This window comes from Glycine max, chromosome 10, assembly GCF_000004515.6.
Source record: "Glycine max cultivar Williams 82 chromosome 10, Glycine_max_v4.0, whole genome shotgun sequence".
Classification (NCBI taxonomy): domain Eukaryota; kingdom Viridiplantae; phylum Streptophyta; class Magnoliopsida; order Fabales; family Fabaceae; genus Glycine; species Glycine max.
The window spans coordinates 1,293,851-1,310,654 of NC_038246.2; the positions used below are offsets into that span (position 1 = coordinate 1,293,851).

Consider the following 16,804-nt stretch of genomic DNA (forward strand, 5'->3'; position numbering starts at 1 on the left):
CAGCATATAAAATTAAACCTACTTTTTATTGTTCCAAGTTACCACCATAACAAATAGCAATTTCAGTGAGACAACCAACAATGAGTTTGATGTCATTAGCAAAGAGCAAAGCCTCTCCCTATTTTCTCTCATTTTTAAGTGTGTGATCAACCATGACCGAGTAACTGTGTAGCACTAACTAATGGGTACTGGTGTACTACCTAGTTCGCTCGAGTAATGATTTCAGTCAGTGTAAGAAAGGTCTTCTAAGCTTGTGTAATATTTCGTCGTATCTTGACAAAAAAGAATAGCATGCCAAGAAGGCATGCTTCAACGTTGTATAAGAAAAAAATAACTAACAAAAGGGAGGCAGAAAACTCAAGCTTTACTATTACTATAGCCACCTAATCATGTTACATTGAAGACATACTGAGCAAAAAATAACACGTATTTTGTATTCTAATCAAGAATTGCTATTATATTTGTTTTCCGCTCCTCGGTTAGTGAGGTTGGGAAGAGAACCTTAAACGTGACGTAAAGATATCCTTTCTTGGTGCTCATATGCAGTGGCATGCCCTCTCCATTGAACTTCCTCACTTGCTTTGGATTTGTGATTCCCTAATGATAAAAAAAAAGTGTCAGATTCTGATATGTGCCTTTTCTTACACATAAAGTTAAATTTTGCATCAATAACAATGTGACCTGCAACAAGGTTACTTCATGCTCACCTTCGTGCTTATGTCCACCAGATGCTCATCTAGGTGTTTAACAGTCTTCTCATAGCCGACAAGTGCTTGAACCTGAAGATATATTTTTTAAAAAATAAACTTTAAAATGCACATAGAATTTTAAGGACATCAACAATAGACGAATTAATGGTTTGCAAAATCACAAAACGTTTTAATTCCTCGAATAGAAGTATGCTATTGGTCTACTTTCCTACGGAACAAAAAATACCTAGTCTTCTGTTACATGCCTTGAACCTGTCCAATACATCTAGGAACAAAGTACAGATCATGCAATTGATATTTGATAACCATACAAAGTTGCGAATTATTCTAATGTTTACCAGTGTTATAGTGACAGTGGTGTGCAAGTCATTGCCTTCCCTTCTGAAGAGGCCATGGGGTGCTGTACGGATACGAAACTGCTCAAAATACCATATATATTGTAAGCAAACTGCACGTTACCATGCATACAAAACAGTTGTTAAAAAAACATGAAAAAACTAAGTTACTGACCCTTAGATCTCCAGACTCTCCATCAATTATGGGCTCACCATCCTCAAAAAATAGCACTTCTTGTAAAAGGACAAAAGCTGGTGACTCAACTACACCACTACTGATGCAAATTTAAACTTGAAAGGGGGATGTTTTTAGCAAGCTTCCTTCACTAACAATTAACACACCATTATGGAAAAATAGAGGATGCAAAAATGGAGTGAAAGCTTTTGATTTTTCCTCCTCGAGTGCTCGTTGATTGGAGAGGATGCAAAATAATTTTCTGCTTCATGCTTAGGTAAAGTAAATAAATTTTTGTGATGAAATTGAAACAAAATACACTCCTAACCATATTTTTATTGCACCAAGCAAGTGTATACAATTTTAGGGGGTGTTTAGTTTGGCTTTTTTTTTCGGTTGATATTTTTTTATTAATAATAACAAAAATCGGACATGCCTTCATTTAGATTCATATTTCCAAATTTTATAAAGGAGATGATGAAAACAACACTTTGGTGTTTTCATTATTTCCTTCAAACACCACCTTAATTTGTGTTTTCAGCTTAATCTAGAACACCCTTTCAAATTGGAAATTGGCCGCCTTCATCATGTTATCTCTTCAAAATTTAGAATTTGTGATGTCCCTTAACTTCTCTATTTCTATTTCCATGAGCTCTGTCTATCTAGATCTCTCTATTTCAAGCACAGAAAAACCTTTTTTTTCTGGATAACCAACCCCTGCTCGAACACTTTTTTAGACTTCTACTATAGCTCTGGAGTTCCTTGACGAATAGGACTAAAAAGTAGCAACAAAGGGCTCCACTAATTGATATATAGAACGAATGATGGCATCATTTAATCAGATTTGATGCATGTACTCAGATGTGTTAAATACTTAAAACAGTTACATTTTATCTTTTCATGTGCACCCATATTTTTTAACCGTGAAATCCATTTTTTCTTGTGCTAGCCTATATTGAACCATTGACCTGTTCTTGCTCTAATAGTCATCAGAAAGCTACAAAAATGTTTTTGATGGTCTTTTCCCCTCATTTTTAATGTTGATAAATAAATAAATGTACAAACTCCCACGCATTGTAATTCTTGCAGGATTTATCGGTTGAAACTGAAGTGAAATTGTGGAACGGAATTTATAAAATTCAGAGTACAATTCAAACATAAAATGGTGTATGATAATGATTTTGAATCAATTCAAACTCTAATAGAGTTAAGATCAGACTCATTAATTATATCTTAATTCCAATTTTATTATCCAATGGAGTCTTAGTAGTGTCTTCAGAATTTAGATGAACAAGACTCGACTTACCTTGTGATAGGAACCTAAACTAGCTGTGAAGACCGAAAATTGGAAAGAAGGTGATGAAGAAAGACACAGATGAAAAATTCTGTTAATTCAGTTATGTGTAGATACAAGGAGATAAAAAACTCAAGGTAGTGGCCCTTTAAAACTGATTAACTCAGTTAGCTAACAATTAGTCCTACTGTTCCTATTCTTCACAACTACTACTTTAACTCAAATTTCTAACTAACTGTTACTGTAACCAATTATGTTAACTAACTAACTAACCCACTTGCTATCCTAGTGTTTATTCCTTGTGTATACACATTCCAAACCTTATTTTGTGGCTTGAGACCTATGCCTCACACCTTATAGAGAAGAGCTTATATAAAAAGGGACGTAATGGTACTATTCATAATTGCCCATTGCTTAAAGTCTTTATATATAAACTTTGCCGAAAGATTACCTGCCCTTCTTGCATGCCTAACAGTGATGAAATAACCATCTCTTTCATATTTAACATTTGGACATTTGTCACAGACCTGATCAGGTAAGTTGAGAAATAGGAGTGAAATTTTCCAGATATGTTAACAAAAGGAATAAAATAAACCTGCACATACCCCCTCTCCGAATAAAAGAGAAGAACAATTGTCTGGTCTTGAAAATTAGCCAGAAGTTTCAGATACAATCATGGTCATCTAGGAAGAATTTGTATGTTTGTATTATAAAATATGCATCCAATGAAAAGACAAAAAACAAGAAAAAGATATATTCTTTTAACATTCTTAAAGATGTTTCACCTGCTCTGTGAACTGTTGAAATATCCCAGGTGCTGGCTTTATAACATTTTTCTCCCTCCAAACCTGTTAATTAAAATGTAAGAACCAAGGGTCATAAAAGAGAGATAGAGAAGCAATCACCTAATACCTGAGAAGTTTATACTGCTCACACACCAGAATGCTTAACAAATAGATAATAACTATGATATTTTACAACTTTGCCTTACTAGTGGTAAAGTACGTGCTTGGTGAATGTATTTAAATGTGAATGAGAATGTGAATTGGGATGCAGTGTAAAAAAATTTGTACTACTAATCAATCAGAAATGATCAGATACTGTATATATTATTTATTCATAATATCATTATCATCTTAGATATAGGCTTAGGGTCAATCCCATAAAGTTAGTTTATAAGGTGAGGATTGTCCAAGCTTTTATAAAGACTACATTGGTCATATCTCTACTAATTCAACCACTCGAAAGCTGATGTCCTAGCAGCTACTCTCTACCATACTTCACTAAGCCTTTCTACTCAATCCCTCCATAGATAACCTTTTCTGCAACATGGATAACCAACTTTGATAGGCCCTAATTAAGACATGCTAAGGGTAACTGTAATTAAGCTGATTTTCCAACACACCTCATGCACAGGATTATGTGCCTAGAGTGTAGTAATGCAGGGGACCAAACAATAGATCTAAAATAGATATCGATACCATCTTAAAATTTTGGTTAAGGGTCTAACTTAACCCCACAAACCCAATTTTGCGGGATTGAGTTCAGCTCTAATCCAAATTATTATAAGAGTTAATAATTTCGACTAACAATTCATGATTGGAGGAGAGTGTATAACTTTGCACTGAGTGTATTTTAATGAACATATATACAAATCTAATGCATGGAAATGCAACAAGAGAGGGAGTATAGAAGGCATAGGAGGAACAATAGGTTGGCTCTAGGACGACCCTTGGGAGGGAGAGTTGCGAGGATCGGACCAATAAATCAAATCAAACGTATGTTATTGTTATATATGTATGTATGTGTTGGTCCTGAAACTGATTCCGCGTCACACTTTGTATGTTCAAACTCTCCATTCACCATCACACTTAGTATGTTCCTACAAAACAATTTACGGTTCCGTTTGGATGACTTTCTAAAATCAATTTTATTTGATCGATCCAATCTAATGCACTTTTTATCGACACATCTTACTTGCATTTCAAATTTTCCTATATATATATATATATATATAAATTCCGAACATTTTTTTTTCAAAGCTGAACTAAATACAAAACAAGAGATTTCCATTTTTTAAAAAACCCCCCAACATATCTCTTTTATTTTTTCACCAAAAGTACTATGTGAAATCTTTCTCTTTTTCCCTCTTTCTCTGTCCCTATCTGTAGGTTAGGGTTTGAATCAACAGACAATCCTTTCTTTTGTATCTCTATGAATTGATATTATTACATTTTAAAATTTCTTCTTTGATATCTCCTAAGGAACCAAATTGGATCCCAAATTGACAGGTTAGTGTGAGCTTATCCATGCGGTTATGCACCCTTCAAATAGGAATCCATTTTCTGGCTCTGGTGCGTTTCTTCCTCTTCTTTCTCCCACAGCCAGCGCAAGTCTAGATCCTCTCCTTTTCTGTTGTTCTCTTTATACCCTTACGGAATGGTCTTTCCGGAACACGGGAGTGTGCCGTTGCGGGTTGATAGAAGAGAGAAGGGAAGTGTTAGAATTGGGAGATGGAAGGTGGAAATTTCATTAAGAATATTGTTGTATTTTCACATAATAATGAGGGTGTAGGATTCGACTTGAAGAGTGCAAGATTCAAGTCTCAAACAAGTATTGCATTTCCTGCACTTTCATCATTCTCATTACTTTTCAGAAAACCATTCTAAAATGCAATGAATTTTTTAAAAAAAGAATGAAAAATGCAATTAATTGGGTTGGCTTTTGGTTCAATTGAACTAAAATAAAAAAATAAAACGTAAAAAAAATTAAAAATGAGACGAAATATGAATTTTCTAAAATTAAATTAAAATATTTATATTTTAAATAAAAAAAACTAAAATTACATATTAAATAAAACAAGAAAATATAAATACTTATTATTTGGGAACCTAAGGCAACCACCTCACTGACGACGACGTTGCCACAGGCCCACGGCTTATAATCAAAAAGAGATCATTTGGATTTTGTGAAGGTGACTTGTAACCTTTGTATAGACACTATAGACTTTTCAACGTTTTTAATAAATTTCATTATTAAGTTCATCAATAAAATCTCATTTGATAAAAAAATATTAAATAAGTAATTATATAACTTGTTTACTCAATTAGCCAAATATCCATTAATTTATGTGTGAACCGTGTAATTTTATTGTTTGGTCAGAACTAAGCCACGATCTAGTCAAACAATGAGGACAAGCTTTGGGTGCAAGTTTTATCTCGTATATATATATATATATATATATAAATTTTAATTGATTTCATTAAATTAAAATTAATCTAATCCGATAACTCAATCAAATCCACCAAATCTTAATTGAATTAGATTGAATCCGACGAATTCACGGATTGAATCCGATCCATTTATGCTCTTAGGATTAAGATTTCAAAGAAGAAAATTTTAAAATTGTGAATAAAATATGATTTTTTAAGAGTGATTTTTGAGTAAGAAAAAGTTTAAAATAATTTAATGTGACCTTAGTCATATTAGAGACCGAAAAAATTAAATCCTTTAATTAATAAAACGTGTACTTTATTCAATAATAAAATATTTTTTAAAGTAATAAAAAAGATATACTAATAATTTTTTTAATCTGGTGGTTAATTAAATTATTTCTCACTTTTTTCTTAAGATTCGAGTCATTGTACTTATTTTAATCTTACAAAATCAACTTTTAAAATAAAAGTTATTCATATTACAAAAATATTTTACAAAAAAAATATTTCTCATTAAAAATATTAATTTTTTTTGAATAATTTTGGAACTATTCATACTTACTGAAAAAAATTGGTAACAAATTCACACTTACTAAATGTTTGGAAATTGGAACTATTACAAAAAATCCTCAAAAGAATGTCCCCATAAAACAAACGAGTTTTTTTATCCAATATATATAAAAAAAAATAAATATTTATCCAAATAATATAATCTAAAAAATATTTACGCTAATTATACAAATAATAAAACAAGTGAGAAATCGATTCCCCCGAATCGATTACTAAATTGCTTTTTTTTTTGTGTTTTTACATGATAATTTATAAATAGATTATTAGGAAACTAATTTCTAAAGTATTATTTTTTATACAGCTTATGAAGGAAAAATGATTTCATAATGTGTGTTTTTTATTTTCAAAATCATATTATCAAGTCGGTTCCCCACATACCGTGGGCTTTTTTGTTTTTTTTTTCTTTTTAATTATCTATATTTATGTTTAAATTGTTTAAACTGAAAATAATTTTATTTTATATATGATATTAAAATCATAAAAAAATAATTTAATTTCTCTTACCATTTAATTAATATAATTAAACTATGCACTAAAAAAACACGAGATTACAATAAAACATACATAAATTATACAAATTAAAAGTTATCTAAATACTTAAAGTATATATGTGATATTTAATAGGAAAAAAAAATGAATGTATTGTATTCAATTAATATAAAGTTACTTGTGTATTTAAATTGATTAATTTAGTATTATGTTTAATAATACAGTATTTGATGATTTATTGGGGGAGGATAATATTTTTATAGTCCATTCTCAAATTTAAAAAGTGTATTTTGATTTTAATTTTTTGAATTGAGACAACTAAAAAATAGTTAGTATTAAATAGACTTAAATACAAAGTTTTGGTTCTTTTATTTTATTTTGTAAGATCCACAATTTTGGCTCTTTTTTAAAATAAAATATTTGGTTGTCCTATTTTAAAAAATTTGTAATTTTGATATAATTTTCAATTTTTCCTATATTTTTTACATTTTAATTAATTAAATAATTTTTACTGTAGGTTAAATAAATATGTTAAACCTAAGATTAATTATATTAGTTTTATATAATTATGTATCAAAAATAATGTAACATGACTATCAAAATCTTATCTTTTAAAGGTATGATCAATAATTTAATCTCAGATATATGCGATCGAAAAAATATATTTTTAGAGATATTTATGCCTTAAATAAATGTTAATATCTAAAAAATTAGTGATTGACTTTTCACTAAAAAAATGTCATATTTACATAAAAAATTAGTTCTACAAAAAAAATTAGGAGCATGATTCTATACTCTAGAAGCCTAGAACATTGAATGATTTTTCAATCTTGACGAAGAGAGAGTGAAACTGACATTAATTAATAAAAAAAAATTGTATATACTTTATGCATTTAATTTATGTGCAATAATTTAATCAATATTCATAATTATATAAATTTGTACATTGTACAAATATTTAATATTTTAAAACAAAGACGTGACACTCGCATGTCCATTAAATTAATGAGAATATACATTTTGTTAAAATTTCAAGTGTCCGTATAAACTGTCAAAAAAAAAAGTCCGTATAAAAAAGATTTGAGCGTTTTTTTGTTGACAGAAGATTTGAGTGCAATTCGTAAAATTTATTACGGTAATTTGTGAAAAAGAATTAATCGAATGACGTCACGTGATTAGAAAATTTTCCTTTTCTTACGTACCATTAGAGCGTTATAATTCTAAAGCAATTAATGCACATTTGTTGTAACTGTTACTAAATAATTTTTTTATAATTTAAAATTTATAAAAGTATATTACTTATATTAATTTTATTTTTGTAAAATAAAATATTAGTTTAGAATTTTTATTCTTATTAAGTTTATTTTATTTTATGTTTTGGTTTTTAATAGTCTCTTAGTTTTATTTTGAGATTTTTTTATTGTTACAGATTCTATACTTTTATATTATATATATATATATATATATATATATATATATATATATTCTCTTCTACCAAAAAATAATTTTTTTTTTCTAAAATTTTTCTTTTTCTTTTCGTATAAAAAAATTATCTTTTTGAGGGTAAGAGTATTAGTATTGGTAAAAAATCTTTTGTCTACATACAATCCAAAATTACTTTGTTATTTAGTTTAAAATTTTACATTTTATTTATATTTATTTATTTTAATTTTCTAAGAGTAACAAACAGTATTGCATGAACGTGGGGGATGGAAGCCCCGTCACGAGGTTGTCAACGGTAGTGAGCCACGACTGTAGCATACACAGCCAACGTGGCAAGATCCAGCACCACAGATATGTCTCCATCACCGGGCCCCACCCCTGCGACTCGCTTTTGGAGTTCTATAAATTCCTTTACACTCCTTTAACCCCATTTTACACTTCAGCAAAAAAACTTTACAAGCACGAGGGGCTCGTTTTGCAACTTGTAAAGAACACCACAGCATCACTTACAAAACATGCACTTTCCCTTCTCCAACGCGTTCTGTGTTCTCTAGTTTGTTTTGTGCTGTTCCTGTTTTCTTATAATTTGTGCTTTTGTTTTTGCACATAAACAAAACCTCAGACATGGGAAGGGCTCCTTGTTGTGAGAAAGTGGGGTTGAAGAAAGGGAGGTGGACAGCAGAGGAGGATGAGACCTTGGCAAAATACATTCAGACCAACGGGGAAGGTTCTTGGAGGTCATTGCCTAAAAATGCAGGTACGTATTAATTGTTAATAATATTTATTTTTTTATCGATTGATACAATAAGTTTGAACTTCCAACAGCAAATTAATTTTGTTGCTACTATATGGGAGTATTTATTGTGGAAGAAGTAATTTGTGTTGTAGATCAATTGATATATTTTTTTTCTTTTTTCTGACTGGCATTTTTGGGGTTTGGAAGGATTATTAAGGTGCGGGAAGAGTTGCAGGCTGAGATGGATTAACTATTTGAGAGCTGACCTTAAAAGAGGGAACATTTCTGCTGAAGAGGAAAATACAATCGTTAAGTTGCACGCTTCTTTTGGTAACAGGTTAGTGCCAAAGGCATACTGAAAACTATACTCCAGTATTTCAAAGCTCCTCTATTTACTACTGGATCACATTCATAAATCTGTTTTTTTTTTCTTCACAGAATTCATAAAATTAACTTTAAGTAACAAAATGAAAGGAGCATGTTCTGCAGTATTTCAGCAACTTTTAAAACAATAAAGGATTTATTTATTTATTTTCAGTACAATTTAAACTGCCATTACTTAACAGGTACGAAATTTGATGCCAAGTACTGCAGTTCAGTTTATTTACTTGTAAATATCCAAACACTTTGATAAAAATAAAAAAATAAAAACTCGGTTGCCAACAACCTTAGATTATGTCTTTACCGTAATTACAAATTACTACCATTTACCAAGTATAAAAATAGAAACATCTATCCAATATCCATAACTAGTTTAAAACAAGAGAAAATAGTGTATGGACATGATAAAAAAAAATCGTTTGCTTGTTAAAAAAAAAAGAAGGAAAAGTATGTATATATAAAATGACATAAAACTTTTGATATATCAAAAACTTTCTTTCATTTTCTTTTCAAGTTGGAGAAAAAGCAAAATATAAGGGGCCTACTTTAATTATAGTATGAGATGAGATGAGTTGTAAAAAGAGACTGAAATTAATTGTTTCTTACTTGTCGTTCACTTACTTGTTAAGCTATCAATGTATATTAGTTAGGTGTGTGTAAAACAAACGTGGTTCAAATCACTTTACGTCATTGGTCTTAAATCGAAATTAAAGACAAATAATTGATTGAGGACAATCGACAATGTTTGATAAATGTTTATAGCATAAATTAAATGAGCATATAAAGAAATATATGCATAAAAATAATTTATATAAAAAAATTTACTCTCACTTTCATTTGGATTTTTTGAAAGTATATTTTTTAATTAAGAATTTGTCGATATTTATATTCTTTGAAAAGAGTCTTCTCATTTCTTTTTATTCGAATATATAACATTGTTGTCTCTCTTTTGTTTTTTTAGAGGAACATTGCTGTCTTATTAATAATGTTTTAAATCATGATTGGGTATATTATCGTACGTTGAGCGTTTTTGAATCATGTCTTGGTTTTTGACTTTTGGCTCTCTCGAAAATTAGTGTGTGTGTATATATATATATAATATTATTAAGATATACCTTTAATTGTTAATTATAATTATATTTCACCAGTATTTTAGTTAGTTCCACTACAAGAAAAATTAATATTAGTGATAAATCAATTTATATATAAAGTAAGGTTTCTTTTCTTTTCTTTCTTGCTTTTTTTCTCTTCTTCCTCTCGTTAATGATTGGTGCTTCATATTAGTGACAAGTAAATCACATTAATATATACCTTATCATTTTTTAATTATGCTCTTTTCTAAATAGTTACATCTTTTTTATTTTTTACCGAAGATATTATAAACATGATATGATATTGATCAGTCCGACGTAACATAAAAATAGAGATTAGTGACTGAGTGTATGCTTATAAGAGATTAATTAACATGGATAAACCACCCTCCTTTCATGTCTGATATCTAAAATAAGCTGAAATTACTTGTAAGGTATGTTTGGATTTCACGTAGGAGGTTCAAAGTATGTTTAAAGTCATATTTAATTATCTTTTAATTAAAAATATGTTTGATAGCAAAACTTTATCTGCAAACTTAACTTTAGAGAAATCAAACTTAAGATATTCTTACAAATTTGAATCTAAACATGCTTATAATATGTCGATGCATTTAGGTTGAATGCATAAGCAAATTAACAAGATGAACAATAATTCACATAAATAAAATGTTGAAATTATAAAGGTTTAGTTATTATTATTTTTTAAAAATTATTTAAAATTGTTTAATTTGATCCTCAAATTCTTAAAAGATGCTCAATTTTTAAAAATGAATCAATTTTGTGTTCAAATTATTTTAAATGACTTTTTTCATCCTCACTGTTATTGTTATACCCTTTTCTTTTCAGGTTAAAAACTTAATCCACGCATATATAATGTGGATATTGTTCACGTGCTTTTATATAATATCATATACTTATGATTGACTTAACAATAAAACAACTAAAATTTACATTTTAAGTTCATAAAAAAATACTTAATATTAATATTTATAAAGTAAAGAAGACTTCATACATTAATAAAAAAAATCAACATATATGAGCAAAAATGCCCGACATATTTAAAGTAAAAATTAATTTTAAAATTTGTTTTAGTTCTTACTACCAGGTTAAATTTTTATTTTTTATAAAGTATTTTTAAAAAAAAGTAACATTTTTAAATGTAAGTTTTAAAAGTAAAATTTAATATTTATTTATATAATTTATATTTTCTAATTACTTGGACAATAATTTTACAAAATACTTATACTTTAATAATATAATTTTTCGACTTTCAACTAATTTTTAATTATCAATTTTTAAAAATTAATTATTAGGTTTATGGTACTCCTTTTTTTATTCAAATAGATTAAGTTATATTGTATAATGTATATAATGGTAATTGTACTGATTTTGATTGGTTCGAGTAAACTGAAATTTCTCGCAGACATAAGATAGAATTTAGTGTGTATGGAAAAAATGAGGTTGAAAAGAAATAATTCATATTTTAGTAATTTAAAGATTCTTCAAAATGTGTTTGGTTTGTATTTTTATTTTCAGAAAATTATTTTCATTTTTAAAATATTAGAATTTTGAAAATATATTTGATTTCACTTGTTTTTTGTTTTTAAGAAATAAAAATACTGAAAATACATTTTTAAATTTGTTTAAAATTACATTTCTTGTCACTAAATTTTCATTTTACCCAAAATGAGATTTGTGGTTTCAACTAAAAATATTGAAAATGAGATTTTATTGTTTCTAGTTTTAGTTCGTTTGAAAAAATATTTTTACTGAAAATGAAAACATAAATTCAACCAAACACATTTTTATCACCATTTTCTATTTTCAATAAAAATAAAAACAGAAAATAAGTAAACCAAATACCCTTGTATGACTGAAAAATACTCCTAGCAATAAAATCATATGCATAAAATAATATTTATCTTATTTAATATTAAATTATTAATTATGTGGCTTTTGTTGATTTTAGGTGGTCTTTGATAGCAAGTCATTTACCAGGAAGAACGGACAACGAGATAAAAAACTACTGGAATTCTCACCTCAGCAGAAAAATTTACAGTTTCCCAGGTGCAAGTGCAGGGATCATGGATACACCTAAAGTAGCGTCTATTCCTCCCAAGCTCAAAGGTGGTAGAACAAGCCGTTGGGCCATGAATAAGAACAAAACCTACACCCAAAATGTCAATGTCGCAATTTACCAGAGACCCAAACAAACGTTTACTCAACCAAATAGTGATTTCACGGTCTTGGACGCTGACGTGGCAGATGTGAATGAGCCAAGAATAGAGGAGCTAGAGGCAGAGGTAAATAAATGTGACAGGAGCGTTGATGAAAGTAACGATGAAGACATCTTGGGACTGTGCCAAATGGAGGGCATTAGTGACATTTTGGAAAGTTGGCTTCCGGAAACAACATGTGTGGTTTGGGACTTGAGTGAAGAGATAGACAACAATGACATGGTAGTGAGGGTGAGTGATGCGTGTCGCGACAAAATGGCATCGAGTGGAGAGGGGTATTCATGCTCTTCTTCCATGGCATTGGATCAACACTGGGATTGGGAGAGTGTCATAGAGTTTAATAACGTTGTCGAGTCCGAAGCTTGTAATAATTGGGAGCAACAAGAAAAACCGCTCACTTGGCCGTGGGAGGACGATGCTTGGGAAAGCCAAAGCAAAAATTTGGGAGAGACAGATACTCAGATGCAAAACGACATGGTTGATTGGTTCCTCTCTTGATTCATGCCTAGTGTGTGTGTTCGCTCCTCGTCCTATTGCATATCCCTAAAGAGAAAATAATTAAATTTAAGGTAAAATTTGAATTAAAATAGAATGTAAACAATTATAAAACACACCTTAAAGTTTTTTAATTTTCCATCCATTTCTCTTTTTCTTCCCCTCATCCAAACATACCCTTAGAATTTGTATGCCATAGAGTTCAAAATATCTGGTAGATTCGAGGCGGACATTAGTCACTATTACATTGCTAGGTAGTTTGAAATATGGATTTTTGTTATGTACGAGGTAGAATTTGATTTTATATAACTCATTTATGGTACATAAATAAATATAAATTTTTTCGTGTGAATATTTTTGTTCTATTAATTATTAATTATTTAATAATTAGAAATTGTTGTAAAGATAATTCTTAGAAATAATTGTTATAAAAGTTAACAGAAAATAATATAAAAAATCTTTACGTTACCAACATATAAAACCGTGTCTAAAAAAATTGAGACCTAAGATAAAAACGACAAACTTGATGTAATAATACTATTAGTTATTAATTTTTTATTTTTATTTTATAATTTTTTTAGCTGCATAATTATTTATTAATATTTTATAATCAAATAATTATAAAATCTAAAAAGAAACTTGATATCATTCTCAACAATAATTTTTTGAGCTGTAGAATGAATTTATTAATTTTTGTTAGTAAAAGAAATTCAAACTCACCGTCTATTTGTTATTCGTATTTTTTTAACTATCGGTCAATCTTATAATTTAAAGGTAGTTAAACACACCATTTGTGTTATATTTTTTTGGTTTATTGTGCTTATACATATTACCAGTTTTAAGAGAAGATAAACTTTATAAAAAAATCTTAATAAAATTTTTGATTAAGAATTATTTTTAAGAATAATATAAAGTAATCCTAACACAACTGTAAAAAATATTTATTCGTGGGTTCCTCTTCTATAAAATTGTGTGGTTTCTTGAGTTAATAATGGTGTCCGGTACATTGCAATTTGTAAATGTACGTAGTCATGTAGAGTAGGTAGATCTGCCTAAGATATTATGACAACATAAATATATATATATGTCCTGCGTCTCTGGTTAATGTATTCGGAAGAACGGGTGCCCTATTCCTTTAAAACAATGGTCCACACTATGGCAATCGTGAGATACTAATTAATGTTAATTAATGATCTTTGTTTGTCTAAATAATGGAGCTTTGTAGTTTTTAAAAAAAATGTATAATACTAGTGTAAAAATAAATGTGACTGAACTTGAAAGTTAATTGCATAATTGAATGCGACTTGTTTTAAAATGTATATTTTATTAAATAATTTGTTGTAAAAGTATAATTTCTCTTTAAAATATGTAATTGCAATCGATTGTTAAAAAATAAAATTCCAAAGTTAAAAAAAATAACATGGTGATTTATAATAATTGGGAGGAAAATGTTCCTAAGAAAATGAACATGAAATGAGTTATTCTTTTCATACTAATAGTTATAGTTATACATTGTGTTATTGAACTTATAAAAATTACAGGGCTTTTTTTACCAAAAAACAAATAATAAAAAAATTACAAACTATCGAACAAAATTATAAACTAAATCTGGTCTTTCTTTAGTCTAATAATATAATTCGGTATCATATCCTATCATATTGTATTTTTTATTCTATGGGAAAAGTTAGGTCTTGATAAAAAAAATAAAAAAAGAAGGGAAAATCTAGGTTAGAATCAATGGGAAGAAGTCCAAAAACCAACTATCCAGTAACATTCTGAAACGAGCAGCAACATCACAACGTGATCTCCTCCCCAACAAAATTACTTCAAATGCAATCTTGATGCTGCTACTTTCTCGGATAACAAATCATTCAGTGCTGGTGTTTGTTTACGTGACAGCAAAGGAAATTTCATGAAAGCAATAACCTTCCACGCATCAGGTATGCCATCCCCAAAGGAAGCTGAAGTTTGGGCCATTAGCTGGATCCATCATCTCAACATACATAATGTCATATTTGAGCTTGACTGTATAAGTGTTGTGGATTCATTCAACAGCTGCTCTGAAGGAATTACAGAATTCAATCTTATTTTGAATAGATGCAGAGTGGAGTTTCAATTTATTTCTAACTCTAGGCTGAATTTTGTGAAAAGGTAAGTCAATTTTATAACTCATAATTTTGCTAGGGCTTCAAAATTTTACGCTAACTCTCATAGTTTTAATTATATCTCATCATGTATTGTTTTTTAACTCTAAAATGAAATAATATAACTATTTTTCCTTTTAAAAAAACTAGGTTAGCATCAAATTAAGCCATCAATGGCATAAGATAAACCCTTTTTTCTCCCTCTCTATATAATATACTATATTAAATATTATAATAATTATTATATATATATAAATTGATATATTAGTATGCATTACACGTACTATATAATATATTGATTTATATAATATATATTATTTTTTAATCAGCATATTATACTGTATACATATATATAATAATTTTGATACGTGATTTAAATTATATTATTAATTAAAATATTAAAAATATTTAAATATTTTAAATAAATTTTTTAAATAATAATTATAATTTATAAAAAATACAATCTATATATTATTTTAAGAAAATTAATTGCATAAATAAGATTTAATTTTTATATTTTAATTATAGAAATATAATATTTATAGTTTTCGGAATTGGTAATATTGTGAGTAATTTTGAGCATAATTTATATTATATGTTATTCTCATTTAATTTAGTATTTGGTGTACATCATAAGATTTAATTTTATCATATTTTTATCTTGTCTTATTTTAATGTTAGTATTCTATCATATTCTATTATATTTTGACCACTAAATATGTGTTAATTTTTTTTAATGATTAAAAGATTTTTTTTTTAAAAAAATAGGGATAAACATGTAATTAAACTTGTTGTTTTTAAATAATCACTCATTTATTGTCTTGGAAGATATGTAAAATAATTTCCTTGTGCGCATGTATCATTTGTGTGTCGTTGACAAGGACAAACACACATTTATTGACTTGGAGGACCCGTGGAAAAGTTTCTGAGCTTGTAGGTTGTAGCATTTGCTTGGGCTGTATGTGTTGTCTTCCTTTTGCTTTGGGTTGCAAATAGTAATCATTCAGAGCCTGTCCCCAGTCCAAGGCACAAATGGAAACTATACCTTGAATATTCCTTAATTCAAAAGATTTTATTTCCTCTGTGTGCTTACATTTTTGCCACGTAAATAGATTATAAAAATAATTATGAAATCTTCAATTGCGACCATGAATAAAAAATCATTCAAATAAGTTGACATGGTACATTTTTGCCACGTAAATAGATTATAAAAATAATTATGAAATCTTCAATTGCGATCATGAATAAAAAATCATTCAAATAAGTTGACATGGTTATCAATACTGCTAACTAAACGGTTGCCTTGAGAATGTTAATTTGTAGAGCAGACTGAATTTCAGAGTATTCTTTTAACCGAGAGTTAAAATTAATCTTGGCAAGTAAAAACATTTAAATTTAATAGTTTATTATGATACGTTTGAATTGAGGAACAACCTTTCTTTCTTCTGACATATAGGGGATATTTTAATTAGTTTTGAAAAGTTTATTT

The 16,804-nt window shown here is 28.4% G+C and overlaps 2 protein-coding genes across 2 annotated transcripts; one reads left to right on the forward strand and one right to left on the reverse strand.

Moving 5' to 3' along the window:
- Nucleotides 1–374: 374 nt before the first annotated feature.
- On the reverse strand, nucleotides 375–4,497 carry LOC121172923 (dnaJ protein ERDJ3B-like). The gene is made up of 7 exons (XM_041006092.1): nucleotides 4,492–4,497; nucleotides 3,300–3,362; nucleotides 2,966–3,041; nucleotides 1,221–1,309; nucleotides 1,049–1,126; nucleotides 708–779; nucleotides 375–597 (listed from the first exon to the last, which is right to left on the reverse strand). Exons 1-7 carry the CDS (start codon nucleotides 4,495–4,497, stop codon nucleotides 439–441), a joined length of 543 nt encoding a protein of 180 aa, XP_040862026.1. The 3' UTR covers nucleotides 375–438.
- A 4,168-nt stretch (nucleotides 4,498–8,665) lies between these two features.
- LOC100793350 (transcription factor MYB12-like) lies at nucleotides 8,666–13,520 on the forward strand. The gene is made up of 3 exons (NM_001289200.1): nucleotides 8,666–8,988; nucleotides 9,175–9,304; nucleotides 12,409–13,520. The coding sequence occupies exons 1-3, from the start codon at nucleotides 8,856–8,858 to the stop codon at nucleotides 13,172–13,174; spliced, it is 1,029 nt and encodes a 342-aa protein (NP_001276129.1). The 5' UTR covers nucleotides 8,666–8,855; the 3' UTR covers nucleotides 13,175–13,520.
- The last annotated feature ends 3,284 nt before the right edge of the window (nucleotides 13,521–16,804 follow it).

Excerpts from the sequence above, each read along its gene's own strand:
- LOC100793350 (NM_001289200.1), top strand. The coding sequence starts at position 8,856 with ATGGGAAGGGCTCCTTGTTGTGAGAAAGTGGGGTTGAAGAAAGGGAGG. Across the intron at positions 8,989-9,174 it reads GTCATTGCCTAAAAATGCAG|GATTATTAAGGTGCGGGAAG; the intron begins GTACGTATTAAT and ends GGGGTTTGGAAG. Across the intron at positions 9,305-12,408 it reads CACGCTTCTTTTGGTAACAG|GTGGTCTTTGATAGCAAGTC; the intron begins GTTAGTGCCAAA and ends TGTTGATTTTAG.
- LOC121172923 (XM_041006092.1), bottom strand. Across the intron at positions 1,127-1,220 it reads GAGAGTCTGGAGATCTAAGG|TTTCGTATCCGTACAGCACC; the intron begins GTCAGTAACTTA and ends TATTTTGAGCAG. Across the intron at positions 598-707 it reads TGGTGGACATAAGCACGAAG|GGAATCACAAATCCAAAGCA; the intron begins GTGAGCATGAAG and ends TTTTATCATTAG.